Source organism: Miniopterus natalensis, chromosome 19 (genome assembly GCF_054644295.1).
Source record: "Miniopterus natalensis isolate mMinNat1 chromosome 19, mMinNat1.hap1, whole genome shotgun sequence".
Taxonomy (NCBI): domain Eukaryota; kingdom Metazoa; phylum Chordata; class Mammalia; order Chiroptera; family Miniopteridae; genus Miniopterus; species Miniopterus natalensis.
This window is the reverse complement of record NC_142099.1, coordinates 36,778,327-36,804,672: the sequence shown is the minus strand read 5'-3', so window position 1 is coordinate 36,804,672 and position 26,346 is coordinate 36,778,327. Positions and strand designations below refer to the sequence as shown.

Sequence of the window (26,346 nt, the reverse complement as noted above, 5' to 3'; positions counted from 1 at the left end):
TGTGCCTGTTTCCCCACCCAACAGCCTGAGAAATAAAAATGATGCCAGCGCAGGAGCGGCCCCGCTAGGAGTTAGGCGACTCATACTGGAGCCCAGAGTCACACCCCACTGGCCAGCCTGCTTTTCTGTATGATGCAGATGTTTTCCTTTGTAAATTCCTTCCACTCCGAGATGCAATGCCAGCCCACACGTGTCTGACTTGCTCTGCAGGATGGGATGGAAAGGCCTGGCAGCAGCACCCCCTGTGACCCCCTTGCTATTAATTCTTCAGGACCACCTGGCATCCCTACAAGGTGCAAGGGAGCCCCCATTCCGACGGGTACTCCTGGTGGCAGTCAGGCATAGGTGACCACAACAATAGCTAAAACGGGAGGGCAAGCTCGTCCTGTACATCATCTCATTTGGTCTCTGTGACAATCGCAGGAGATAAGTGCTTTATTTTACAAGTGGGAAAACTGAGGCGCAGTGAAGCTGAGTGTCTTGCCTAAGATCACACATCTAGGAAGAGGCAGGGTTTGGATTTGGACCCAACCTGTCTCATCGAACACTGTCTCTGAGCACCACCGTGCCCCCGTGGAGGGTGCCAGTGGCATATCTGGCAGGTGGGATTCTGAGCAGGTAAGCAACTGCCCGAGATCCCACAGCCCACACACTGGAGCATGGGATTCAAACCTGGTCTGTCAAGCTCTGAATTCTGTGCCGTCCTCACGGTTCTCACTTCATGAGCGCTGGCAGCTGGCTGCCCCGGTTGGGCAGGAATGGCTGGGTGTGGCCCGATCCTAACATCTGCCAACCTTCTGGGACCACGGTGCCTTCCTGCCTACGCTGTGGGGCCCATGGGGCCAGCTTCCAGGGACTAAGCCGGGTGCCTTACCCCCAAGGCAAATGAAAGGAGACCTCTCACGTGTGGAGTGCACTTCAATCTTTAAAAAAATACCATGATGAGCACTTTTTTAAAATTTAAAAAATTTGTATTACATTTATGAGAAGATTTACGTACAATAAAATTCACCTTAACGAGTGTACGATTTAAGGGGTGTTGACAACTGTACACAGTCAAGTAACCACTACCACAGGGTACTGGTTTCATCAAAATATACGATGTTCCCATCACCTCAACGGTTCCCCTAGACCCTCTGCGGTCAATTCCCTGCCCCCGCCCTGGTCCCAGGAACCAGTGGCCTGCTTTCTGTCATAATGGCTCTGCCTTTTGAAGAATGTTGTATAAATGGAATCAGACCGGGAGCCTCGTGTCTGACTTTTTCACTTGGCATGATGCCTTTCGAAACCTATTGTGGGTGCATATCACTAGTTCATTCCTTTGTTGCTGAGTAGTATTCTATGACCTGGTATATAACACAGTGTGCACATTCACTCACCAGCTGACAGATGTTTCGGTTGTTTCTGGATCTGGACTCTTAACAAAGCTGCTCTAAATATTAGCATACAAGTCTTTATGGAGACATATGTTTTCATCTCTTGGGCAAATACCCAAGAGTGGGATTGCTGGGTCATGTGGTTGGTGAGTGTTTAACCTGATGAGAAGCTGCCAAAATATTTTTCCAAGTGGCTGTTCCATGTAGTGTTCCCACCAACAATGTGTGAGCATTCCAGTTGCCTACAGGCCCGCCAACACTTGGTATTGTCAGTTTATTTCATTGTTGCCATTCTTGTGGGTGGGTAGTGGTATCTCTTTGCAATCTTAATTTGTGTTTAGCTAATGACTAGTGTGCTTATGAGCCATTCCTACTATCTTCTTTGGTGAAGTGTCTGTTCAAATCCTTTGCCTGTTTGTTCTTGGTTTGTTGGTCTTACAGTTACTAAATTTGATGGGTGCTTTTTAAACCCCAAATATGATCTTTCAAGCGCTTTGACTTCTGGAGGCAGCATGAAGCTGTGGTTAGGAACACAGCTTTAGTAGACCATCCATCTGAGCGTGGGTCCTAGGGAGGGGAGGGCTGCGAGGGGAGCCATTGTAACAGGAGAGCCTGCAGCTGACTGGGAGGCAGGCCGGGTCCTTGGGCAACTTGTGTTCTAATCTTAGAAGTTACGCCTCAGCTTTCTGCTGCGGCCTGAAGGACAAATGTCCCAGACCTCAGGATACACACAGCCACTCCCACTCAGGAAGCAGAAATGACCCCTAGCAATGGGGATTCCTGTGGAGCCTCCAAGTTCCCACAGCCTCCAGGACTCCGCAGCCCTGGCGTAGTGGCTTCCTGGGGCCCAGCCCACCCCTCAGGCTCCCAGGGGCTCTCAGTGACACCAGGTTTCTTATGGGACTGACCTACGTGGGAGGAGCACATGACTGGGAGCCCTGAACTTACCCTGAAGAGTGACGGAGGGTAGATTTACCTGCTGGCCTCAGAGGAGCCTGTCTCCCTCACCCCCTAGGCACACAGAGGCTCTTCACACACTCTCCCCTTCGCCCTAAAACGAAAAGGGGAAAAAGCTGAGCTGTTCAGAGGCTGCCAGGCTGACCGGGCTGGTTGTTCCACTCCTCCGCCTCTGCACATCCCGGGTGGGAGGGGGGACGGAGATAGAAAAGCAGGGCGAGGTGCCCCCAGTGCCCGGGCAGCCTCGCCCAGCTGCCTGCCTGTGCGCAGGCTCGGCCCTCACCTTGCCACCGGAGGCAAGCCTCAGCCCAGGTTCACTGCGTTTCGGTCCCAAGCAGGCGCTTCAGGGCCTGTCCTGGGCCCTCTGCTCTGTCCACTCGCCCGTTCTCAGCACTTTTCCCTCCATGCCATCTGTCCCCTCTTCCCCCTCAGCCCGGCTCTTCCTAGGCTTCCGTCTCTGTAAATGGCACCCCTGACCCCCAGCAGCCAGAAATCTGGGGAGCATCTTGACTTCTCCTTGGATCTATCCGACCAGTCACCAGTTCTGGCCAATCCTTTCTCCTAAATTAAGTCCTGTTAATGATCTCCATCCTCACGACCCTGCCCCAGTTCAGGCCACCATCCTGTCTAGTCTCAGAGACCCCTGAGATCAACAGAATATTGGCTCCATTGCCAAGTACAAGGCCATCCTCAAGACAGCTACTGATTCTCAGAGGGACTTACGTGCTCATGGCTGTCGCCTAGGGCCCAGCTAACCCTCGCTCCCCTTTCTCCTGTGATCCTTTCCACCTGACACTCGCGAGTCTGCTTACCTGTGAATCGCGGGCATGAGCAGGTAACAGTTCATGGGCGTCTATGGAGCGGGTGAACCAATACACACTGTGTGTCTCAAAGCTATTCCTTCACCCCAGCAGATGTGGGTGCAGACACTTAAGATCCTCTCTACACCTTTAAAAAGCACCTGCGAATAAGAGGCTGCCGCATGTAGTACAACACTGAAGGTCTGAGGATGGCAGGGAGTGGTCATGATGACACTACAGAGCTAACAATAGTAGATCAAAGATGGAGAGTTCTGATTTCAAAACCCTTTTGGGCCCGGTTGGTCATGACTCAGCGGTTGAGCACCGACCTAGGATCCAGGAGGTCGTGGTTCGATTCCGGGTCAGGGCACATGCCCGGGTTGCGGGCTCAATACCCAGTCGGGGGCGTGCAGGAGGCAGCCGATCAATGACTCTCATCAGTGATGTTTCAACTCTCTCTCCCCCTCTCCCCTCCTCTCTCTGAAATCAATAAAGATATGGTTAAAAGAAAAAAAAAAAAAAACCCTTTTGGCTGCCCTGTCACCAGAGGTCTCTCTCCTTCCCTTTTTTTTTGGTTAATCTTCACCCAAAGATATTTTTTAATTAATTTTTAGAGAGAGTAGAAGAGGGGGGAGAAAGAGAGGAGAGATGAGAGAGACACATGGATTGGTTGCCTCTTGCACTCACCCTGACTGGCGCCTGGGATCAAACCTGCAACTCAGGCATATGCCCTTGACCGGGAATCAAACCCGCAGCCCTTCAGTGCATGAGCTGATACTCTAACCACTGAACCACGCTGGCCAATGCAGTCTCTCTCCTTCTTGCCACTTCACCCCAGGAGTGGCGGCCTTGTATCCAGCATGTCCCTGCCACACTTCCATTTGCTCAGAAGTTTCCTCCCATCTCTCCCCAGCTTGGATCCAACTCATATGACGCCCCTGTGAGATGTCTTCCCGCACCCCCTAGGTATAAAGTGCCTAATTTTATTATTTTTATGAGCTACTTACTTACCTGTGCACATGTTTACTGTTCGCTGCTCTTGCTGGAATAGCAAGACCTCTGTCTTGTTCGCTGCTGCACCCCGGGGCCTAGAAGAGTAGAGGTTCGTTGGCGGGAGGTGAGGAAGGCCTCTCTTCCCGCAAAGTCTAGGGTTGGTGCTGTGCGTTGGTGGGGAAGGAGCTGGAGCTTTGGAATCCAGGTGAAGCAGGGCCTGCACTTACCGGCTTGAATAGCAAGTTACTGAGTAAGTCAGGTGCTTCCTCTTCTCGAAGGGGCACTGTGGGAGTGACCGAAGGGATATCCAGTGCTTGAGGGACAGGACCCCATGGAGCAACGGCTCTGGGCGTGTGCACAGGTCCCAGGGCCACCTGCCTCCCAGTCTGTGCGTTCCGTCCTCCTGGATGGCGAGGGATAAACGGAGACTCAGGACAAGGTGAGAGAGTAAAGAAGACCCTGGAATCATTGTAGGGCCCAAAAGGGCTGTCTGCTGGTCCTCGGGAGTGGTGGTCTGGGCGTGCTCAGATTGGAAAGGGTGAGTGCCGTGTCGGGTTGTCCTGAGAGCCACCCCGGTCCTAGGAGAGCAGAGAAGCACGCCTTGTCTCCCGAGGCTCGCAGTTGTCTGGCCCGTTTCTGCTGAGAGAACTGCCCTTTTAGCCAAGAGCAGGGGGTCCCTCTGCCCCAGGCAGGGCCCCTCACTTTCTCCCCGCAGCTGTAGATAAGGAGCCCCCCTCCTCCTTTATGGCTTCCCTGAAGCAGAGCCCAGAGGCTGTGAGATGCACAGACCTCGGAGCGAGGAGGAGGGTGGAGAGACGGGCCGAGCAGGGAAGCAGGGCGCCAGGCTGGGGCTGCGCACCAACCCTCCGCTTCGCGGGTGGCGGCAGCATCCAAATGTGCTCACGCGACATGGCCCGGGGCTCCTCGGTCCTCAGAAGAAAGTCCTGTACAGAGGAAAGCACACACCAGAGGCGATGACTTCTGGCCTCGCAGAGTCACAGGCACCCCGGTGTGGTCTCCCAGCCAGCGGGCCGAGCCGGGCAGGAAGGGCGTCGGGGAGGGCTAGGTAAGCAAGACCTGGGCCCAGGAAGATGGACTGAGGCCTGCCGTCTGTGAAGACGTGTGTCTACTAAAGCAGCACACGGAGGGACAGGATCCAGAAAACCGACTTGAGACGTGGGACTGGCCCAAGAAGAATGGACACGCTGAGGTCATGGTCCAGAAGCAGAGGTGGATGCCGGCAGGGAGGGCCTGCCGCCAGGCGTGGTCAGAGGGGCGAGTGAGGGAGCCAGTGACTGAGAGAAGGTGCTCAGCCCCCAACACTGCAGGCTGGGAAGACAGCGCCTTCGATGAGGGCTTCCTACACCCTGGCTTTGCGTGAAATACTTTATGGATCTCTTAGGAACAGAGAAAGAACTCTTAGTCCCAGGGAGGCTGAGGTGTCCCAGGAAAGTCTAGGGCAAGGCACAAGTGACAGCAGGGCCTTAGCAAACCAGCCTCGGGACTGAGCAAGCTCCTGAAGCCCCACTCACCAGCCTGGGGCAGAGGTGGTGGCCCTGGAACCCTGGGGAGTTTAGAAGTCATACCTGCCAAAACTACAAGGCAGAAATTCAGGCAGAATTTCACATAGGCTGAGCCCTGGCCCTGCCCATCCCCAAGGCCATGCTTCTCCCTCTGTGCATGGGCAATTTAGTGGCTAATAGTTTCACTATTTGTATAGCACTTTACAGTTTGCAAAGCACCCTCAGAAATTCCACTACTGAACTGATATCCATTCATTGCTGGATAATCAGGGGTTGGAGTCAAGTATTTCCCAGATTATTCCATTTGGCTTTCCTGTGTGACTCTGCCTAAGTCACTTGACCTCTCTGGGCTGCAGTGAGCCCAGCTATGCAAAGTCAGCAACCAGTTCTCCACATGATGACCAAGAAGCGTCTGGAGAGTGGACTTGTCCACCTTCGGCCAGCTCTGGAGTCCATAGATATTCTAAAGAAAACCCACTCTCTGGGCTCTAGGAAAGCAAACTCAGGCGAGTTCTAATCTTTCCTTCCTCAAGCCCTAAATGCCTCCCAAAGCCCCTCCGTCCCCTCACTCCAAGCCCCTCACCCGGCCCCATTAGGGACAGGGAAGTCCCGGAAGCCTTTGATTCCTGTGCAGCTCTATTTTTATCTGGAATTCATCTTCCTGCACTGCCAGCCACGGCGCCTGTGGAGCCGAGGTGAAGTGCGTGGTCAGCGGGACCCGAGCAATAAATAGCTGCAGACAGAGAGACTGATCTGAGATGTGGGCAGGAAGTCAGACAGATGGACAGACTGATCGGAGCAGCGGCTGAGCCAGGAGCAGCTCAGTTAGTCACACCTTCCTTCCAGCCTCCCTTGTTCCAGAGGGCAAGATGTTTGCCTCTGAGCGCTCCCAACCAGGCGAGTATCTCAGCCAGTGCCTCCGTGAGCTCTGTCCACCGGGCACTAACCCTGGGGCCTTCACCAGTGTTATGGGAACTCTGGCGTGTTGACTGGAGGTGAATCCTTTAATGTCTTTATGTGAAATCAACTTTTGGTGTTCAGGCTGGGACAGGGGTGCACTTGAACTAGAGCAGGAAACAGTCTGTTCACAGGTCTGAAGGCCCATGGCCCCAGCAGTTTCTCCCCATCTCTAAACAAGCCTTCTTCACAGAGCTCTGTCCTGTGTACTTAAAGCCACCACTAGAGGTTAGTGGGGGGTGGCACCTGCCCCTCCCCTGCTCCAAGGGGGCAGCACCATTTGACATTTACTTTGCACTTGTGACATTTACTTTGGAGGGGCACCCAAATCAGAAAGTGTGGAGATGTTTTTAGCACAAAAAGGAGGGCCTAGGAAGTGTATATATGTATCTGTGTGCATGTGTGCACATGCATGTGTGTGCATTTGCATACAAGTGTGTGCCTGTGTGTATGTGTGTCCATGCATGTGTGTGCATGTGTGTGCCTATGTGCATGTGTGTATGTGTCCATGTATGCACGTGTTTGTGCCTGTGTCGATGTGCGTGTCTGTGTGCACCTGTGTATGCATGTATGTACCTGTATGTATGTGTCTGTGTGTATGCCAGTGTGTGCATACATGTGTGCTTTTGTGCGTGTGTGTGTGTGGTACACAGGAAGGCAGGCTTGCTGCTGAAGGGGTGCGTGCCCTATCTTTGTAGGCCATGAGCCCCAGGAAAGACAGAGCTGGACCAAACCCTCCTAGTCTGGGCAGCAGCTTGCCTAGAGAGGGAGCGTGTTGTCTGTAATAAATGCCATCATTACGGTCACAAAAACAAAAGCTTAATGTCTCTGGGACCAGACATTTAAAAACCATTATTAAAACCAGGTGGTTATGTGGGCTGCGTGTAACATCACAGACATGGGGTGGCCATTTCCAGCGCTCGCTGACTCACCCGTGCGTCTCAGACACAAACGGCCCATGGGAGTGAGCAGAGTCCTCCAGGGTGCATCTTGGCCTCTTCAGGGAGCCTGCAGGCCCCTTGGGGGGACGGTCTATAACCGATGAGCTGCCCTGGAGGCAGAGCAGGGCATGGGCTGGCTTGGAGAACCCTACTTCCTTCAGCAAAAAGGAAGAGGGTGGAGGGGTGTGTCTCCCAGCGAGGACACTGTGGAGGGCATGCGGACCCCCACCTACCCCACAGGGCCCATGGAAGGACCCGCCGCCTGAAGTCGTGGCAACCCTCTAAAGGCCTGTCCTGCCCTCTCTATAGGAAAGCGTTTCACCCACAGAACAGCCTTACAGGGGCCGTGCTACCTGTCTTTGTCACGGTACAGAAAGGAAGGCGTTTGCCCAAGATCACTGAGCTATTAGCACACGGAACAACTGTGGTCGAGCCCAGCCATAGGTCCCCCCCACCAGGCTACCCGTGAGTGTGTTAGGTGTTTATTAATGTGACAAATAGTTACTGAGCATGCCCTCACCACCCGCGGCACCTGGTGAAGTGGGGAGGGGGAGGCCATATACATGTGAGAAGCTCAGTGACGGGCACTGGCCACCCATTTTGCACACTGAGGCCCCTCTCTCAGGTGCATGTCACCAGCACCCCTTTCCACAGACCCCTCTGACCAACACTGTCACCGATACAACAGAATGAGGGGTCTGGGGCTCGTCTGTCTCCCAGACCCCTGGACACCCATCCAGGACAGGGCCCAGTTCTATTTCCTCCAGACCCCCAGGGCCCAGCACATCTTAAATATTCACTAAGTGTGGTGGACTGAGTGGTTTTTAAAAATCTTTACATGTAAGAGCCACTTGCTAAATGCAGTTCAGAGACCTCATTGTCACTGCACCTCTGCTGTGGCCACAGAACAACTGCCTGGCATGGCCCCAGTGTGGACACTGAGCTGAGCTGAGGGCCCATCTCCTGCTAACTGCCACTTCCCCTTGGTTTGCCAGGAAAGACCCGCAGAGACCAACGCCAATGTGGACAACTCGGCGCCCCCCTCGGTGGCCCAGCTGGCCGGGCGGTTTAGGGAGCAGGCTGCAGCCGCGAAGGAGGTGAGTCAGGCGGCCTAGCAGCCCTGTTCTGGGAGGGGGCTGGAGGAAGGGCCCAGAGGAGAGGGAGGAGGAAGCGTGGTAATTACCAAATTAGGAAGAGAAGCCACAGAGGGGTCCCCTGAATGCGAGGAATGTCGTGGCCACTGCTGGGCCGGGGCAGGATCTCTCCCAGCAGAGCCAGGCTTCCGCTCTAGGAGGAGGGAGACCAGGGCCGGAGCCCACCAGCCTGCCCCCCAGAGGAGGGGGTCTGGATCGGGGCCACCTCCATCATCGCCTGTTACTTAGTCTTGCCCAGCTGTGCCAGGCCTGGGCTGGCTCAGAACAAAGACGTCCCCACACCGCCTCCTGTCTGAGCCTAGGATCCCAACAAGGAAGGCGGGGGACACGTCCCGATAGGAAACCAGGGGCCCAGAAGGAAAGGGATCCAGTGACTGATGGATTCTAGAAGGATCCTGCTGGACAGGACGACGTGGAATAGGCGTCGTAAGGTTGGAGAGAGTCAAGCTAGACCCTCTCGAGCACCCAGTGACCTGCTCACTGGAAGGGAGGCAGGGCAGCCGAGGAGGGGGGTTATCAGGGCCCCTTGGGCCAACGCGAGCATGCTCCGCACGCAGCTTTAGGTGCGTTATTTTGCGCTTTTGTTTTCCCGTCTGAAAAAGCCGTCCATAATTTCTAGACATTATGGATTGTCATGAAGGGTAAGGAAGATGGTATTGGTCGGAGGTGCTGGCGGTGCCTGGAAGCTGGGTGTGGGTGTCGTTTTGGTATGTCTCGGGCTAGTGGCTGCAGTAGAAGAGGGTGCCACAGCGAGGATGGACCGGGAGACGGGAGCGGGGGACACGGAGTTCACTTACACAGTTACGGGCCAGCCTCAAGGACACACCACCCCCTCCATCCTTTCCTCCTCTGGACATCCCTAAACACCCCTAAAACCACTTCCACTTCCTTCCTCTTCCTCCCCGTTGCCTGACTCTCTCTCTCTGTGTCTGTCTGTCTATCACTCTCCCTCCCTCCAGATACCAGCCAGTAAACCAGCCAGAAGGAAACCGCCCTGTTCCCTCCCCCTGTTCCCCCCCAAGGTAGAGCTGGGCCAGAACGGAGAGGAGGTAAGTGCTGCAGAGGCCTGGGTATGAGTTCTCTTTCTCCTTTTAGAAGGGGCATGAAATTGACGCGCTTAACCTAGACTCTTGTGCGGGCCGTTCCCCAGTTTACATTCAGGGGTGAATCTTCCTGCATCCTTGACTCTGACCATGAGTCTCCTTCCACGCCCCCTTACTGGGCCTCGGTTGTGATTGGTCAGGGGCAGGGGCGCTGTTTTTCAAGCCTCTGAATTTCAGCAAAGAAAACTGAGATGATTAGGGATGTTTAGGGTGCTTTTACCACCCACCTGATCCAGGGGCCGAGGAAGTTACACTTCCCTGCCAGGTCTACCTACATGATCTTCCATGTGGAGAAGCACCCGAGGGAGGGCTGCGCATAATCTCGGGCAGAGTTGTAACGTGAGATTCAAGACTGGCTACAGTTCTGGATCATTGGAAGCAGCCCAGAGCACACAAGAGCTCGCTGCTCTCAGGTAGAGATAGTCAACTTACCAACACAGGGAAGGCTCTAGTGTCATAGGTAACGGCCAGCAATGGAGGCCCAGGCCCTGGAAGGCACGGCCCTAGTCAGGCCTCCTCGGTCCCTACTGCACAGTGCTGGAAAGGGTCTCCCCCTGCCCTCGCCCTTTGCCTGCACAGGCCTGAGACAGTGGGATCAGCCCCGGAAGACAGGGGCCAGGAGTTACCCGTCTCTGGAAGACACAGCCAAAGACTGTGGCCACAGACCCCTCCTTGTCTGCCCAGAGACGGCTGAAAACACTCCCGTATGGAAATTCAGATCCCGAACTCCTAGATGTTATTGGAAAGTCCTGTGTGGACGTAGATACATCCCTGTGGAGGACGAAGGGCTGGCCTTTCTCCACCCACCCCACCCACTGCCCCAGCCGCATGTTCAGTGGTAAAGGAAACGCTGCCACCTGCTGCCGTTCGTGGGAACTGCCTTGGCGGCTCTGCAGAATTTGCTCTGCAGTTCAAATCAGTGAGGATTTTGTAGATCCTGAGCTGGGTTCCCAGGCCCGTGCTATGGTGAAGGGGGCAGGTTTATTAAATTTCCGCTCCTTTCAGAAGGTAGTGGTCAGTTGTGGAAGAGAAAGGTTTACAGTGCTACATAAGGGGAGCTTTGTCAGCAAAATCACAGCTGCTGTTTCTAAAACAGCATCTTCAGAAACACCGGCTCGTGTGAAATTTCACCTTAAACCACAAGGATTAAGGACAAAGCAGTTTGGGCTGGAAGCTCTTTGTACTCACCATGGACACAAGTTCCTTGAGAGACTGCTCTGGGGACATGTCCAACCAGTGTGAGCTCACAGGGTCAGGAGGGCCTTGGAGCTGGAGGGGGTCGTCCTTAGAATCATTGATTCTCCCCACTGCCCAGGTCTTGGCTGAGGAGGCTGAGGGCCGGGGCAGCCACTGGCTCCTGTGGAATTGGAATTAGAGGCGCCTGGGCCTCCTGGGTCCCAGCCAGTGACTGTCCCTTTGCAGCCCGTCTCCTGAATGCTGGGCCTTGAAAAGGTCACAGGAACTCAGTTGAGCCAGTCGTCTCCTTCCTCCACTGAAGCACAGCCATCTCGTTCAGTACAGATCTCAGAGCCTTCTACGGGGGTGGGTGGGGGATACTCCTGTTCCTATGACTCAGGTAAATCAGTGCTTGGGGCGAGAGGCAAGGGCTAGACCCTGGGTCTCGTGGCTGCCTCGGCCTCTGTCCAACAACATGAAGTGTCTCCTTTCTTTTTTCTTCATCACCATCGCCATCATTCCTACATCTAAGGATAGACACGTCTGTGGAACCAGACTCAGTTGCAGGGATTTGCACAAAACAGAAAGGAGTCAATCTTCTCAGATAATATAAAATCAAAGACAGATAAGATTTCTATATACATTCATCGCAAAAATATCTGCAACAAACAGCACACCTGTATGCAACCAGCGCAAGGCCTGGAACGCAGGGGGTCCTCCGTAAATGTCTGCCTCATCTAAATAAACATTCAGTGCTTTGGAAAATGATATTTTATGGTGGGACTTTCCCAAATACCATCAGTTCAAGGGGGGAATTTCCAAAATACCTGTCAGGTTTCACTCCTGGTTTGTGGTTTCTTGTTTGGTTTGTGACCAATGGAATGGGGTCATTCTGCCCTTTCTCTTTGAAATTCCCTCCGAGTGTTGGCTCATGTTGGTGAAGGTCATGAGGTATAGAGAAGTCCCCTCTCAGACACAGTCTGTTCCCTCATAACGACCATGAAGTCATCTTCCTGCATTTCGGGCATCTGTCCTGCCTGCTCTGATCCATGGAGTCAATGGTCTAGCTAGGGGAGAGATGGGGGAGGGGAAGCCCGCCTCACCCAGGCCCTGGGGAGGTAGATGGGCCCCCAAAGCTAAGTCATGGAACCAACTCCTCCCCCTCCTCTTCCACCCGTGGCTTCTGCGCTCCAGCAGAACCCTGCCCCCTCCACCCCACTCATTCAGTTGTTCTGGTCCATTTGCTCTACAGAAATCACTGCCCAACACGAGCCACCCTCCTAAGGTCAAGGTGAAGAGCTCACCTCTGATCGAGAAGCTTCAGGTAAGCGCAGCAGGCTTGCCCATCGTTACCTCTTCCCCAGCCCCACCTCTTATCCAACATCTGCGTGTCTTTGTGTCACCTGGAGAGCTGACCTCTGACAACCAGCTAGTGACCACTCTACCTGGAGACAAAAGGCCAAAATAAGGACCCTGCCAAGCATGAACTCATGTATTTAACACCTGGCAGTGGCTGATGGATAGTGGAATGCCTCAAGCATCACGGAAAAAGGACATTGTCCTGCAGGAAGCACTCCAGGAATAACCAGCTCCTCTCCCCCAAGGCCTGAATGCAGCCACCAACCATGTGGGCTGAACATAGGACAAATTCAGCTGCTCGACATGGCCCTGGGCAGCCAAATGTGTTGCCTGACCCTCTACCGATCGATCACCCGTGTGCCCAGAGCAGAGCTGGCTTTCCTGGGGTGTAGATGAAGCACAAGTCATGGCACTGGAGCTCACAGTCTTGGGAGATGAGATTTTCACACATGATATAATAAAAGACATGTAGGGGAGTAAATACCAGAGGCCGACATTGTAACTACCCAACTCCTCCTGCTCTAGACCAGGGTTTCTTGACCTTGGCCTTGTTTGGGCTGGATCATTTTCTTGCACGGGGCTGCCTTGTACATTGAAAGATGTTTAGCAGCATCCCCAGTCCCTCCTGAGATGCCAGTAGCACTTTCCCGAAAGTTGTGACAACAAAAAATGTCTCCAGACATTGCCACTTGTCTCCTGGACACAAAATTGCCCCAGGTGACAACCACAGCTCTAGAATCCTGGAGACGTGCCAAGGCCAGGTAGCCAACGAGCTAGGGCAGAAAGTCACCTTTCTCCAGCCCCATTTGAAATGTCTCCTCTCCTCTCAACAGGCCAATTTAGCCTTCCATCCAGCCGCCCTGCTGCCTGGGGCCTCCCCCAAGAGCCCTGGACTCAAGGCCGCGGTGTCACCATTTCACAGCCCACCTTCCACTCCCACCAGCCCCGGCGTGCGGCCTCGGGCCAGCGAGCCAGAGGTGGTGCCCATCAGCTTCGACCAGCCTCCAGAGGGCAGCCACCTGCCCTGTTACAACAAGGTAATGTCTGGGTTCAGAGCCTGTGGTCCGTCTGTGGAAATGTGGGCACCGGACATTCCTGAATCGGCTCTACCGTGTGGTTGTCCTGGAAAGAACAGGACACGTCGGAGCTGTAGTGAGAACTGGTTATTAACAGGAAGGAAATGTCTCCTCTTCTTTGCAGGAGACCCCTGAGCTAAGATCAGCCTCTCCCTCTCTGCCCATCTCCTCTCCTCCCCCATAGCTGTCACCAGGAAGGCAGGCGTGGGGGGCGGAGAGCACTGTCCTTGGTGGATGGAGGAGTGGGCACTCAGGGCTGAGCCCACCTGCATGGAGTTATGTCAAAGCTCAGAACCAAAGCTAAAGACCTGGTCAGTGATTCACGCAGGATGGTGGGCAGGGTTACTAGGACTTCTGGCCTGGGGTGACTACCCTAAGGGCCCCAGCATGGGCCCAAAGCATTGCCACTGCAGTAGGAATTCCTGCCCGTTAAAGAGTATCCAGTCTGGTCCCTTTGCAAAAAGCTGTGAGACTGGGCTGGTTTCCGCAGACGCTGCCCGATATTCCGTGTGCACCTCTCATCAGACCCCCGGCCCTCCCTGGCCTTATTTTATCTCTGGTAAGGATCAGAGATACAACCCAAGCAGGCGCCCAGCAAATGGGTGCAGAGCCAGACAGAGGCTAGTGCCAGGGACTGGCAATGGGTGTGACTGGAACTGTGATGGAGGAAGTGGCACCTTCTGGGCCATTCCAGAAAATCCATCTGGGAAAGAAAGGTCAAAAATGTAGAAACAGGAGGAGGGGGCAAGGAAGCAAACAGGTGTGCAGAGGTGATGGGCAGGCTTGAGCCTACTAGCTGGGGATCGAGAGGAGACCCTGCAGCCCGGGTCACAGGCAGAGGGGCCCAGGGGACAACCTGCCTCTCACAAGGTGTTGATAGGGAGCAGAGGCAGGGAGGGAGGTGGGGGCGCCTGGTCATAATAGCAAGGCTTCAGCATTCTGAAGGCAGCAAGGGAATGGGAAAGATTATTCCTGAACCCTGACGGCCATGAGGGCCGGGGCCCTGATCCCCTGCAGGGCTGGCCTTCCTGTGGTCTCGGGAAGGGGCCTGGGAAGCCTTCTAAACCACGAGTATCCATTCCAAACCTCTGAGATAGAATTAGGATTGACCACTACCAAAATCTGAGCCAGTGGGAAAATAAAGTTTATGAAAATAAGGTTTAATTGACATATTTAAAGGGCACACCCCTGAGTGAAGTCCGTACCTGAGATAAATGTTTCCACCGAGCTTCTGATGAAGTTGGGAGGGGACGGTGAGCCCTGACTCAGACCCACACGCTTCCCAAGGAGGCGAGGGCCTTCAGCCCGCTCTGCTGGGCACTCCTGAGACACGGCTCCTGGTACCGGTGGGCCTGGCGCCCAGCAGGGAAAGGAGCCTTGGCTGCTCAGCTCTCCCAGGATCTCTCAGCTTTGTGGGGACAGGAAAGGTCAAGCTGGGGGAAGGGAGGAAGCTCGTCACCAGCTGTCCAGTTCTGTCCCCCTGAGGTCCCTGTGCCAGGGCCAGGCCACCAGCAGGCCTCAACCCTCCTCTCTGTTGGGTTCACCTTTGTTAAAGTACAATTTTCAAAATGTTAAAACATGCCTCTTATACAAAATAGAGATCAATTTTATTCAATTTGTCAATTTATAAGGAAACCTGCAAGATGGTGAAGCTCATTCAAAGAACATTCGCAGAACTTTAGAGACAATTTAATAAACACAGGATAGAACAAAATGGCTGTTAGACACCAAACCGGAGACTGTTTACAGGGCAACAAAATCACATTTTTACTGGACGGGAGCACGCGCCTTCACGGGACAGATCTGCAGGCCGCCTGGGACCTCACAGTCCTGGCTGTGGCCGACAGTCACAGCCAGTGCCGCTGGCCTCCAGCAGGTCGGCGCTGCTCGGTGGGAGGGCGACACTGACAGGACCTGCAGTTTCCCTCTTGGCCTTTTGACAGTTTGGGGTAATTTTCCTTCACACCTTCTTCCAGGTGCGGACGAGGGGCTCCATAAAAAGGCGCCCCCCCTCGCGGCGGTTCCGGAGGTCGCAGTCGGACTGCGGGGAGCTGGGAGATTTCAGGGCGGAGGGGTCATCCCAGGAGAACGGTGCCCGGGACGAAGCCGGGGACGAGGTGTTCCTGCCCAGGAGCAAGGCCCCGGGCTCCCCTCCGCCCGGCGAGGGGGCTGCCGGAAGGGAAGCGGGGGAGGCCCCGGGGGCCCACGAGAAGCCCCCTCTGAGGGAGACGCCCAGCAAGACGGAGAAGCAGGAGGACACCCCCCAACTGCCCGAGAAGCCTGCGGGGGATGCTCAGGAGGAGGCCCCCCCGCCGCCCCCAGCCCCCAGCACAGAGGCAGAGGGCCGGTGCGGGAGCCCTGGCGGGGAAAGGCCGGCCGCAGAGCAGAGGGAAGAGCCCGCGCACGAGGAGGGAGCCGGAGGTGAAGGGGAGCCCGCACAGCAGAGCCAAGACTCGAAGCCGCTGGAGGAGGGGGCTGTGGGGCAGGAGGCCCCCCAAAGTCCCCCAGGAGGAGCAGAGAGGAGCCTCGCCCAGGACGAGGGGAGAGCCGAGGGAAAGCAAGAGGAGGAGACCGTCCTGGAGCCAGGCTGCCACCCCAGGACCAGCAGCGAGGTCCCCGAGACAGAGGTAGGTGGCTCTGCTGGGTAACCCCGAGGGCAGGTCCAGGTCCAGGAGAGCCTGTCCCCTGCCCTGCTCCTTACAGTCCCGCCACAGACCAGCTCAGTGTCAGCAACAAAGGTGCAGGGTTGAGACAGGCTGTCGCTGATGGTGGGGGACAAAGGACAGAAAAGGGAAGCATGTCTGAGCTCCCCCAGGCTTCTCGCTGACTCGGAGTTCAGGCAAACTTCTGAGGGGGTGCGGGGGGGGGCAGGAGGGGAGGGCCTCGCTTCTTCCCCCAGCCAGGCTGTGAGACCAGCAGCTCCGCGGGCTCCTGAAAAAACACAGAACAGGGCAGTGGGCGGGGGTCCTCCTGAGGATGCTGGAAACACGAGAAGGCAGAAACAGCGTGTGTGAGGAGGCAGGAGGAAGCCGGGGAGGCTTCGGGGCAAAGGTGGCATTTGAGCTGGGCCTTTAGAAAGGCGGCTGTGTTACCTGCGCTCACGCCCAGGCACTGGGCGCCTAGTGGCGCTGGGAGGTGGTAGCTCGGTCCTGCCGCCTGCCTGGGCCCTCCACACACCCCTACCTGGACTCACCTGCCGCCACCTGAGCCAGCCCGGGGGAGCTGCAAGTTCCTCGGAAAAGCCCCGGGCCCGCTCCACACCGCAGGCCCTGACGGCCTCATCAGCTCAGTCACCCCCGGGCTTCCCCTCCCTTGTTCACTCACTCGCGTCATCAGCTTCCCACATATTAGCCTCTCATCTGGCTTTCTGCTTCCATTTTCGCTGCCTGGGTAGTCCATTCTCGGTACAGCAACCAGGGGCGTGTGTGTGCGCGTGTGTGCGTGTGCATGTGTGTGCGTGTGCGCGTGTGTGCACGCGTGTGTTTAGATCATCCACTCATTGCTAAACGTACTCACTCCTGCGTCAGTTTCCTGGGGCTTCCATAACAAATTAACACAGTTCCAAAATCAAGGCTGTGGCAGGGTTGGTCCCTCTGGATGCTCGAAGGGGCACCTGCCGCAAGCCTGTCCCCTAACTTCGGGCGGTGTCAGCACTGCTGGCGCTCCCTGGCTTGTGGACACCATCCATCTAAGTGAGCAATCTGGTCCCATCACCGGGAGAGCCCACCAAGTGTCCAGAAGGCAGACATGCTCCAGGTCCTTACTCCTTTCTGAGACTGAAGCACTGAGGCCACGTCGCCGCCTGCCAGTGGCCCCACGTCTTGTTTCTGGCCGGGAGGCGCCTTGTCTCACCGGGAGATGTTCCCATCTCACTGGCAGCATCTTGTGGCCCTGGCGTCACCTTAGCTGAAAAGCTTCAGGAAGGTCTCAGGTGGAGGAGGCGCTGTTGGCAGGCTCTCTGGAAACCTTCCAGGCCGTACACCCCCACGTTCCTGGCCTGATGCAGCCCTGGTGAGGGGACGAGGGGCACAGCACCCTCGGGAGCCCTCGTCTCCCACGCAGGAAGCAGGTGGGTGGAGTGGCTCCATCTTCCTCGCCACGCTCCCCCTGTCCTATGGTCACTGAGTCACAGAACGCTGATGTCCTTCGCTCAAGCCCCCGGTTTTAGAGAGGAAGAGACTGAGGCCGCAGGAGAAACAGGAGCGTCCAAGGTCACGGAGCTCAGAGGACAGGATGGACACCAGCTCTCGCCACCAGAACAGCTGCGTCACAAAACATCTCCGTGTGCCGCAGGGTTTGTTTCGTCCGGGAGGACTTCGTGTGTGACATACAGAGAACGGAGCAGTGGGAGGTTTGAAGAGCAGGCAAAGGCATCGGATGTGTGGAAGGACAGCAAGGATGGACTGCCTGCGACCGGTTCGGTGGCGTGGAAAAGCCATTCTCCCCCATCTGAGCATTTGGTTGGAAACTTCTCTCAGTCATGGCGAGACACCCCTCCTCCCGCGGCCCCCTGCCTTTGTAAGGAGCGATTGCCTCCCTCCTGGTGAACTGGAAGGGTCCCCAGTCTCAGATCTTGGCCTTTGTCCCTTGTCACCTCTTTTGGGCCCACACTGCCCTGCGTTTCCTTCCCACCCCGGCCTCCACACTGCCCTTCACTGGGCCCTGGGCCCCTGCCCCGGGCTCCTCCGTGACCAGCCACCTTTCCCATCCCCTCAACACCTCGCCTCCCACGAGTCCGAGGAGGGGCCCCTTCTCCCTGACAAGAGGTCCCCACTGTCCTGTGCCTCGCTCCTCCGCTGCCACCTTCTGAGCATTTTCGCAGGCCGTCTGTGGTGGGCCTGTGCGTTTTAAGTGAGGGTTAGACTGAGAGCTTCCAGTTTGGGGGTTCTCTGAGTCTAGCTCCGCACTAGCTCGCCCCTGTCTGCCTACAGACTCGCCGGGTCTCTCTGACCCCGAAGAGAAGTCCCTCCACTCTGCCCCACCACACACGCGTGCTCTCTGTCCCCTCCCGTTTCCCCTGGTGGCCTTGCTCTTATCAATGACCTTGAAGCTCACCGATGCCCTCTCAGCCACCAAAGACTAATGGCGTCTCGGTTCTTGTCACCCTCACCTCTGCCACCTGCCCTGGAACTCCCTCCTGCCCTTGGCCTCTGTCTGGTGAAGCTGCCCCACCCCCAGCCCCCGGCTCCTGAAAGAGTCACCACGTGCCGACCTTGGCTGTGTCCTCGGCTCCCACTGCCTGCTGTCAGCCACGGCGCTTTGTGAAGGACTGTGAACCTGTACCTGCTGGTGACTTCCGACTGCTCAGCGCCAGCCTGGCTCCCGAGGGGCCGACCACACACCAGACTCAGCACCCAAGGCCCTGCAGTCCCGAAACCAAGCTCATCTACTCATCCACAGGCTGCCCCCCACATTCAGCTGAAGCCGAAATCCCTTGGCTGGCCTTCCCGTTTCTGCCCTTGGGGTACTGACTTTCCTTCTTCTGTCACCCCCTCCCCCTTAGTAATCATCCGCAGGTCTTACTAAGTTTCCCCCTGAGGGCCTTTGGGTCTCTCCAGATCTCACGGCCGGGCCCCGTGCGACCCATCCTTCCTCATCTCCACGATCACAGCTCGCTCCTCCGAGATCAGAGCTCCTGGGCTTCAGACCGACTGGCACACTAGCACCCAATTCACCTAGAAACGCCATCTCAGTTGTCTGCTCTCCTTGCCCACACTCCTATGTCCATTGGAAAATTGAGTTCACGCTCCTCGGCATGCTGGCCTTTGCCGGTGTCCCCAGCCTTTACCCGTCCCCCATGAGGGCTCCAGGACTTGCCACCTACCATTTGGTCATCCCACCCGCCCCTGCCAGCCCTTCCCCAGAAGCCTCACCCGCACCACCAGCCGAGATGCTCTGGGCAGCTCTGGGTCCTCCATGGGCACTTCCTGATTGCCCGGTGACAGCTGCCTCCAGCCCCTCGCACACCTCTTGCTCTCAGTGCAGTCGTGAGGATGGCCCACGCCACGTACCACCTTGCACTGTGGGTCGTCAGTAACTCTCTCAGTGTCTCAGCTAGAACACGGGTGGTGAGGAGGCCAGCGCAGCTCTTAGCACAGGGGAGCAGTGTTTGCACAAGTGCTGAATCAGTAGCTATCATCCTGGCCTTGCCCTCCAGGGCCAGTCTTTTTCTTTCTTTCTGTATTTTTCCCTTTTTGTGCTGACAAAGGTTTCTGATCAGTGTTTCAGGATGATGAACTACAGTGGGAATGAGAAGCTAGGGCCGGGAGGACATGGGAAGCCAGGCGTCTAAGACTAGGCAGCGTCACCTCTCAGGTGAGGGCTTAAGCTCTGGTCCCTGGGTTTAAATCCTGACTCCACCACTTACTGCTGTGTGACCTAGGGGAAGTCACTTGACCTCTCTGTGCCTTAATTGCCCATCTGTAAAACAAAGCTAATCGAAGTACCTGAGTCACCTTGCTTTTGTGAAGAATAGATGAGTCAATGCATGTAAAAAACGACACCAGGCACATAGCATTGGTCCTACTGTTACCACTGCCATTGCTGTTGTTGCCTGGCCTGGCATCCCTGGGGAGATGGCTGGCATCAGGATTTCCCTACTCTCTTCCCAATTCATTCTTTCCTGCTCTGTTCACAGGCCAACGTCTCTGTCCAGGACACTAAGATGTAGACACAAGCCCACTGTGGAAGCAGCAGCCACCATGGTAGCAGCAAATGAAGCCATCAGCAGACTGCATGGGGGCTGGAGTCAGCCTGGAGACTGGGCCACTGCCTCCCGGCCTCCACTCCGGCCCAGGCGGAGACTGGATCTGAGGCAGCAGATTTTATCAGCTTGAGTTTGTGTCATTTGATGGAATTGGTTGAAAAAACAAAACTTATTTAAAGCAATTTACTATAGTGACTACTCCCCAGGGATACTGGTCAACCTCTGGGGTCCAGACACTGTCCACAATCATCTGTCCCTGCAGCTGACCTCGGCACAGGACTCGGGTTGAGCTGATCAGATTGTGTAAAATGATAGCCTTTCTACTGAGCTGAAGTTTTTACCCTGCTCTGATGTAAGTAAAAACCCATTTCAGGCCAGAAACAAAAGAAAATAGTACTGCTGAAAATATGAGTCCTATAAGTGGCAAAAAGACCTTAAATTGTACCAAAACCCACCCAAGACAGCCTTTCAGCATGGTGCAAATTTGAACTGGCCAACCAACTTTTAAAACATTGGACTAGGAGTGATAATTACATAAAAATATAATGTCTCTGTCCTGGCAGCAGAAGCTCTTCTGGTGCCTTAGTTTCCTAGTTGGTGCTGGGCTCGACTCGCCCCTCCTGCCAGGGAGAAGCAGGAGGCGGGAGCAGGCCCTGTGGACTCCTGGATGGGCCAGGAGTGGAGCAGTTCCTGGGCTCTGCTGCAGTTCCCGGTCCTGAAAGCAGACAGTGCGACCGATGTCTGTCCTCTGAGTCATCCTGGGAGGGTGACCTATGCACTGCCAGACGGTGACCCTTGAGCATGGATTAGAAATTTCCCTGGAGGTGCTTTGAGCGCTGTGATGTGCTAACTACAAAATAAAACCATCCTCCCCGGCTTCCCTGGGAAGCTGCTCTTGAAGGGAAGCCCAGGCTCGCCTTCCCACCTCAGGAGGACTGGCTGGGTGTCCTCAGTCTGTTCTCAACCGGTAGCTCTTGCTTTTGTGCTCTGTCGGAGAGGACAGGAGGCTTTGCAGGGAACAGGGCCCGGCTACCATTCCCTCGCTCAGAGCCTCTCCCGTCCTCACGCACTCCTGCTGAAAGATGGTAATCCAAATAAGTGTTTCATTTTTCGGGTTGGGCCCTAAGAGTTCAGTGGTGGAGAGTCGAGCCCGCTGTTTTTCTGGAGGTCCGTGAGACCACACTCTGCTGCAACTTCAGAAAAATCATCTCCCAGACGAAGAGGCCTTACCTCGCCGCTGGTACCTCAACTTCCTCAGCCCACTTATAGTTTTCCTAACCAGGAGAGTGTTAATATTTGGTATATATATTTTTTCAAAACTTTTTAAATATAAGCATCCTCTAAAACTTGTAACCTAGTGGAGACTGATGCTCTAATAAGCTTTGTATTGTAGCAGAGTTTGGGAGACATGGAATGTCGTTATTTTGAGGGCTGCATAACATCTGTCTGCCTGTCATCTGTCTCTCCAGCTATTGACAGAGATGTATATCCCCTACACAGTACATGGTTTATTTACATACGTCTCTGGGTCGTTTATACACTCACACACAGAGCCGGGCAAGGGTTCTGTGAATGTGTGTGACCAAAAGGGGAACCTGCCACTTCCCTAACTTGAGAAAGGAATGGAACAGAAAGTGTGGCATGTGGGTGGGTGTGAAAACAAAACTCTATTTTTCTTCTGGAGGGTCTGTACCTTACAGTCGCAGATGAGAAAGGAGCAATAAAAATTGACAAGAATGTGACGTTGAAGGAGCATGTGTGATGTGTTCAAAATACCTTCCCATCTCCCCATCCCCTAGTAGTCATAGTGTTTGATCTGTTTTGTGAGAAAATGGAGGCCCCATTCCCAGGGGGGTCGCAGTGATCGGGGATTCGCCAGGTTCGGCAGCCTGGCTGCTTGGAGCTCTCCTCCCCTGAAGGGTGTCCCATTCGCATGGTTGATGCCAGAATTTCAAAACTGGGTGAAAGAAACTCATCTGTGTCTTAGGTACCAACCAGGCCAGGATGACTGTTTCATTCAGACTTTCTCAAAAGGCTTGAAAGAAAACACTGATTCTTTTTATATAAATACAATCAATATTCACTTAGACTTATCCATATATTTTACCCCTTTCATCAATCTTTTCTTCTTGCCCCTCTGATATTCCCTCTGGGTTCACTTTACTGCTGCCTGAAGACCTGTCATGAATCCCTCTTTTAACGCTCGTTACTTCTCTGTCTTGATGTCCAGAGATGCATTCATTTCCCTTTTAATTTTGAAGAACACTTTTTGCTGGGCATAGAATTCTAGATTGTCAGTTACCTTCCTTTAGCACTTTGAAGTATTCCATTTTTCTTCTGGCTTTCATGATTTCTCTTGAGAAACCAGTAATTGATTTAATTATCGCTCTTCTGAAGGTAATGTCTTTTTTCTTTTCTTTTTTTTTTTAAATATATCTTTATTGATTTCAGAGAGAGGAAAGGAGAGGGAGAGAGAGAGAGACAGAAACATCAATGATGAGAGAGTCATTGATCAAGCCCACAACCGGGCATGTGCCCTGACTGGGAATCGAACCCCAATCGCCTGGATCCCAGGTCGATGCTCAACCCCTGAGCCACGCCCGGCCGGACTCTTTTTTCTTTTTAATTACAAAAATGCTGCATTTTTATTCTTGCGTTCCAGGAACAAATCCCACTAATCATGGTGTATGATCTTTTTGGCACATTGCTGAATTCAGTTTGCTAACATTTTGTTGAGGATCTTTGCATCTATGTTCATCAGGGACGTTGGCCTATTATTTTCTTTAAAACATTGATTGTTCAGAGTCACAAGGCTGAGGGGGAGAGCCAGCGTCATCCTTCCACTCCCTCGTAGCCCTGCTTGAAGTTCAAGCTGTCCTTCCTTTCTGCAGACACGGAGCAAGAAGAAACGCTGGGCGCCTCGAAAGGACAGGCCAGGGCTTAAGAGGGGCCTGCGGTGCTGCTCCCACTGCCTGCGGAGCTGGGGAACCGGACGACCAGGAGACGCCGGCAGCCTCAGGCCTCCGCCCTCCTCACGGAGCTCACCCTGAACACAGCCCCATTTGCCACACTGGTGCTTGCCTGTGACTGGCTGACTAGACATTCAGAAAATGAGTGGACAGCAAGCAGTTCATCACCATCTTTTGATTCTTGGGAGTGTAAAAGTGGAAGACAGGTGAATTAATGCTAATGAAGGAGCCCAACTCTAACGGGCTGATGAAAACAGAACTATAGCTACCATGAGTGTCTCTCTTTCTGCCTACATACTGAATAATATAAATTAAAAACCCACAGATGGCCCTGGCTGGTATGGCTCAGTGGTTAGAGCATCGGCCCGAGCACCAAAGGGTCTCGGGTTTGATGCCCGGTCAAGGGCACGTGCCTGGGTTGCAGGTTCAATCCCTGTCTGGTCAGGGTATGTGTGGAAGGCAACCAATCGATGTGCCTCTCTCACATGAATGTTTATCTCTCTCTCTCTCCCTCTCTCTCTTTCCCTCCCCCTTACCTCTCTCCCTTCCACTCTCTAAAAATCAACAAAACTCCATAGATGGATCTAAATACAGTCACTCAGGCCACGTGGGAATACCTCTGTGACTAGCCTCTGCTTCCCTCTGGGTTGGTCACATTCTCAACAAGGCTCTGCCACCCAGTGAGTGAGCTTATTTTTCCTAATAACTGTCCTGGGGAATCCTGCGGAGGTTTCGTGTAGGCCCCGTATGGATCGTATATGTCCATGCCCGAACCAGTTGTTATGACCAAGAAGATGCCGGGATCGGACTGGCCAGGCCTAGGTCGCATGCCCCCTCCTGGCACTAGGCGCTAGGTGAGTCAATCCCATTTAATCGTCAAGGACTGAAGGGGAGCAACGGGGTGCCTTAAGGTGAAATCGGGGTGCTGTTACCCAAAGAAATGATGCTGGGAAGGCAAAGAAAAAAAGGATGTCTCCAACAGGGCAATACCTGAAACACCAAACTATTATTGCACTGTTTGCTAAAAAATTAAATTTCATTTGACTCTAATTAGTTTTAGTCAGCTTTGTGCTCTGCCACCCGGGTAACAATAGTAGGAACAGAACATCTCTATATGACGCATGGCCAGGTGGCTTATGAAGAGGTCAAGGGCATGGAGCAAACCTCGAGCGCTACTCCAATAAAACAATTAGTTTTCATAAGCCCCCAAAGAACATGTGTCAGTATTTTCTGGAACCCGGTACCGCTGTGTCCAGAGCTGGTCGGTGCAGCACTGCTGCTCCCGTTCTGAGTACCCGATAAATATTTGGTAAGTAATGAATGACCCGAGTGATTTCAGAAGAGGATTATTTTCCACATTTATCGCTGCCCAACACCTCCCTCCTCTGATGCCACATCCTGAGATGTCATCATGAGCAGCTGACTCCGGGGGCTTCAGTCTTCCTCCCCAGTCCAAATGCACATCCCAGGGCGGTCCTGGCTGAACCCCTTCAGCATCACGGCCTGAGTGAGCTGGGCTGGGAAACCCTTCCCAGAGGACAAGCAAGGTGCACAGAAGTCGAGGAGCGGGCCACACGCCTTTCTGACTTCCTAACCTTGCCTGGGGTGACCCAGGCTCCCATCCAGCCCAGGGGTGTCCTGAGCAGAGTGGCCAGCCGCTAAGGCCAGGATTCCAGTTCTGCCTTCGGATCCCAGGAGAGCTGCGGGAGTGCGGGAGGGGCCCCGCTGTGGTCAGGAGGGCAGGGAATCCTGGTTCTTTGAGACTCAGAGGAGGAGGCGAATATGTTATGTGCCCGCTGCGAAAGGGAGCCCCGGCATAAACCCCTGCCTCAAAAACAGGGGCAAAGAGACTTCTCACTCGTCCTCCTGGCCCTGGAGAACTGTGGGCTTCTCTGTGGGAGCAGCCAACACCGGGCCTGGCACAGCCACGGAGATGCTGCGAGGGAAGCGGGATGCAGAAGGGAGCCAGGAATCGCGCTCAGATGCCCCCGGGCACTCCCAGAGTAATGACTCTGGCCCTTCATGATGTCGTTTTACATAGAAATCTGAGAAAATTTCTCGGACCTAGACAAACCCGTAATGTCAGCTCGCTTACCAACTGCTTCTGTTTTAAAGCAAAAGTGGACTGAATTGCTCTTTCACCAGCATTCAGACAAGATCCTAGATGATTATATGGTTGGTACTCAAAGAATGGGTATTACCAAGAGGCAGGCACTCATTCCCCTCCAAGAAAATTACAGGACCTTCAACACTAGTCACTACTGTTGGGCTATCTAAGGAACCCTGGGTGCTAGGTGGTGCCAGGCGCTGCCCCCAGGAGTGACAGCAAGGCCTCCTGACGACCTCTGGAAGCGCTCAGAGCAGGGAGGCGCAGGAAGGGCTGCTTCGCGATGCCGCTCATTGTGTCCCCTTTCATTCTGCCACCACAAGGAGACACAGTTTTAAGAACCCTGCCTTCTGCGCGATTTAAAAATGTTTGGTGCCAGATGGACACTAGACTTATTGGGGGGATCACTTCATAGGTCTATAAATGTCTGACCACTATGTTGTACACCTGAAGCTAATATAATATTGTATGTCACCTATAACTGAAAAATTAAAAATATAAAGGTCAATTATCTTAATTTTTCTCCTTATAAAAACAATACACCTTTATTTTAGAAAATTTGTGGAGGAAAAGAAAATATTTTAAGTAAATAAAAAATTATTCATAATTCCAGTACCCAGAGATAACAATATTTTATGGATTCCCCTCTAGTTTTTTTAATGCATGTATACATGTTTTGTTTTTCTTTCTAATTCTTGGTTGTTACAATTGGGATCTTACTCTATGTAACTGTGTATCTTTCTTTTGTGTAACATACTATCCTCAGCCGCTCTTCATAAATACTCACAGTTTTGATCATGGAAGCTATACAACTTGTCCTCTGCTATTCACCCAGGAACATCCAGAGCAAGACCAAATCTGTATAAAACACAGGGTAAGAAGATCCCCGGGGAAGCGAAGGTGCTCTAGTGTGATGCAGCTCCTTTCATGATCTAGACCTTAGATTCCTGTTGCCTCCATGACCTTATGCACTCTCAAAACTCGAAACAAGGAAAACTTCTGAATGAAAAGTGAAAGGGCGAAGGCAACTCCAAAAGGCCATTCCTGATGATTAGGGTTTGCAACTTCAGAGGGAGGCACACAATAAACCTCAGAAAAAAGGGTGAGTGAGGGGAACCACGCAGAAATGCTTCTAGTAAAAGTAGCTGA

General features: G+C 53.9%; 1 protein-coding gene across 1 annotated transcript in view; it reads left to right on the top strand.

Annotated features, from left to right (window-relative positions):
- The window catches only part of RCSD1 (RCSD domain containing 1), a 45,338-nt gene extending 23,291 nt beyond the window's left edge, over positions 1-22,047 (top strand). Inside the window, exons 2-7 of the mRNA XM_087828228.1 lie at positions 8,543-8,644; positions 9,661-9,750; positions 12,233-12,304; positions 13,173-13,376; positions 15,392-16,042; positions 20,053-22,047. Coding sequence (XP_087684354.1) covers positions 8,543-8,644; positions 9,661-9,750; positions 12,233-12,304; positions 13,173-13,376; positions 15,392-16,042; positions 20,053-20,085 — 1,152 coding nt within the window. The 3' untranslated portion in view covers positions 20,086-22,047. The remainder of the gene's footprint in view (positions 1-8,542; positions 8,645-9,660; positions 9,751-12,232; positions 12,305-13,172; positions 13,377-15,391; positions 16,043-20,052) is intronic.
- Positions 22,048-26,346: the final 4,299 nt, after the last annotated feature.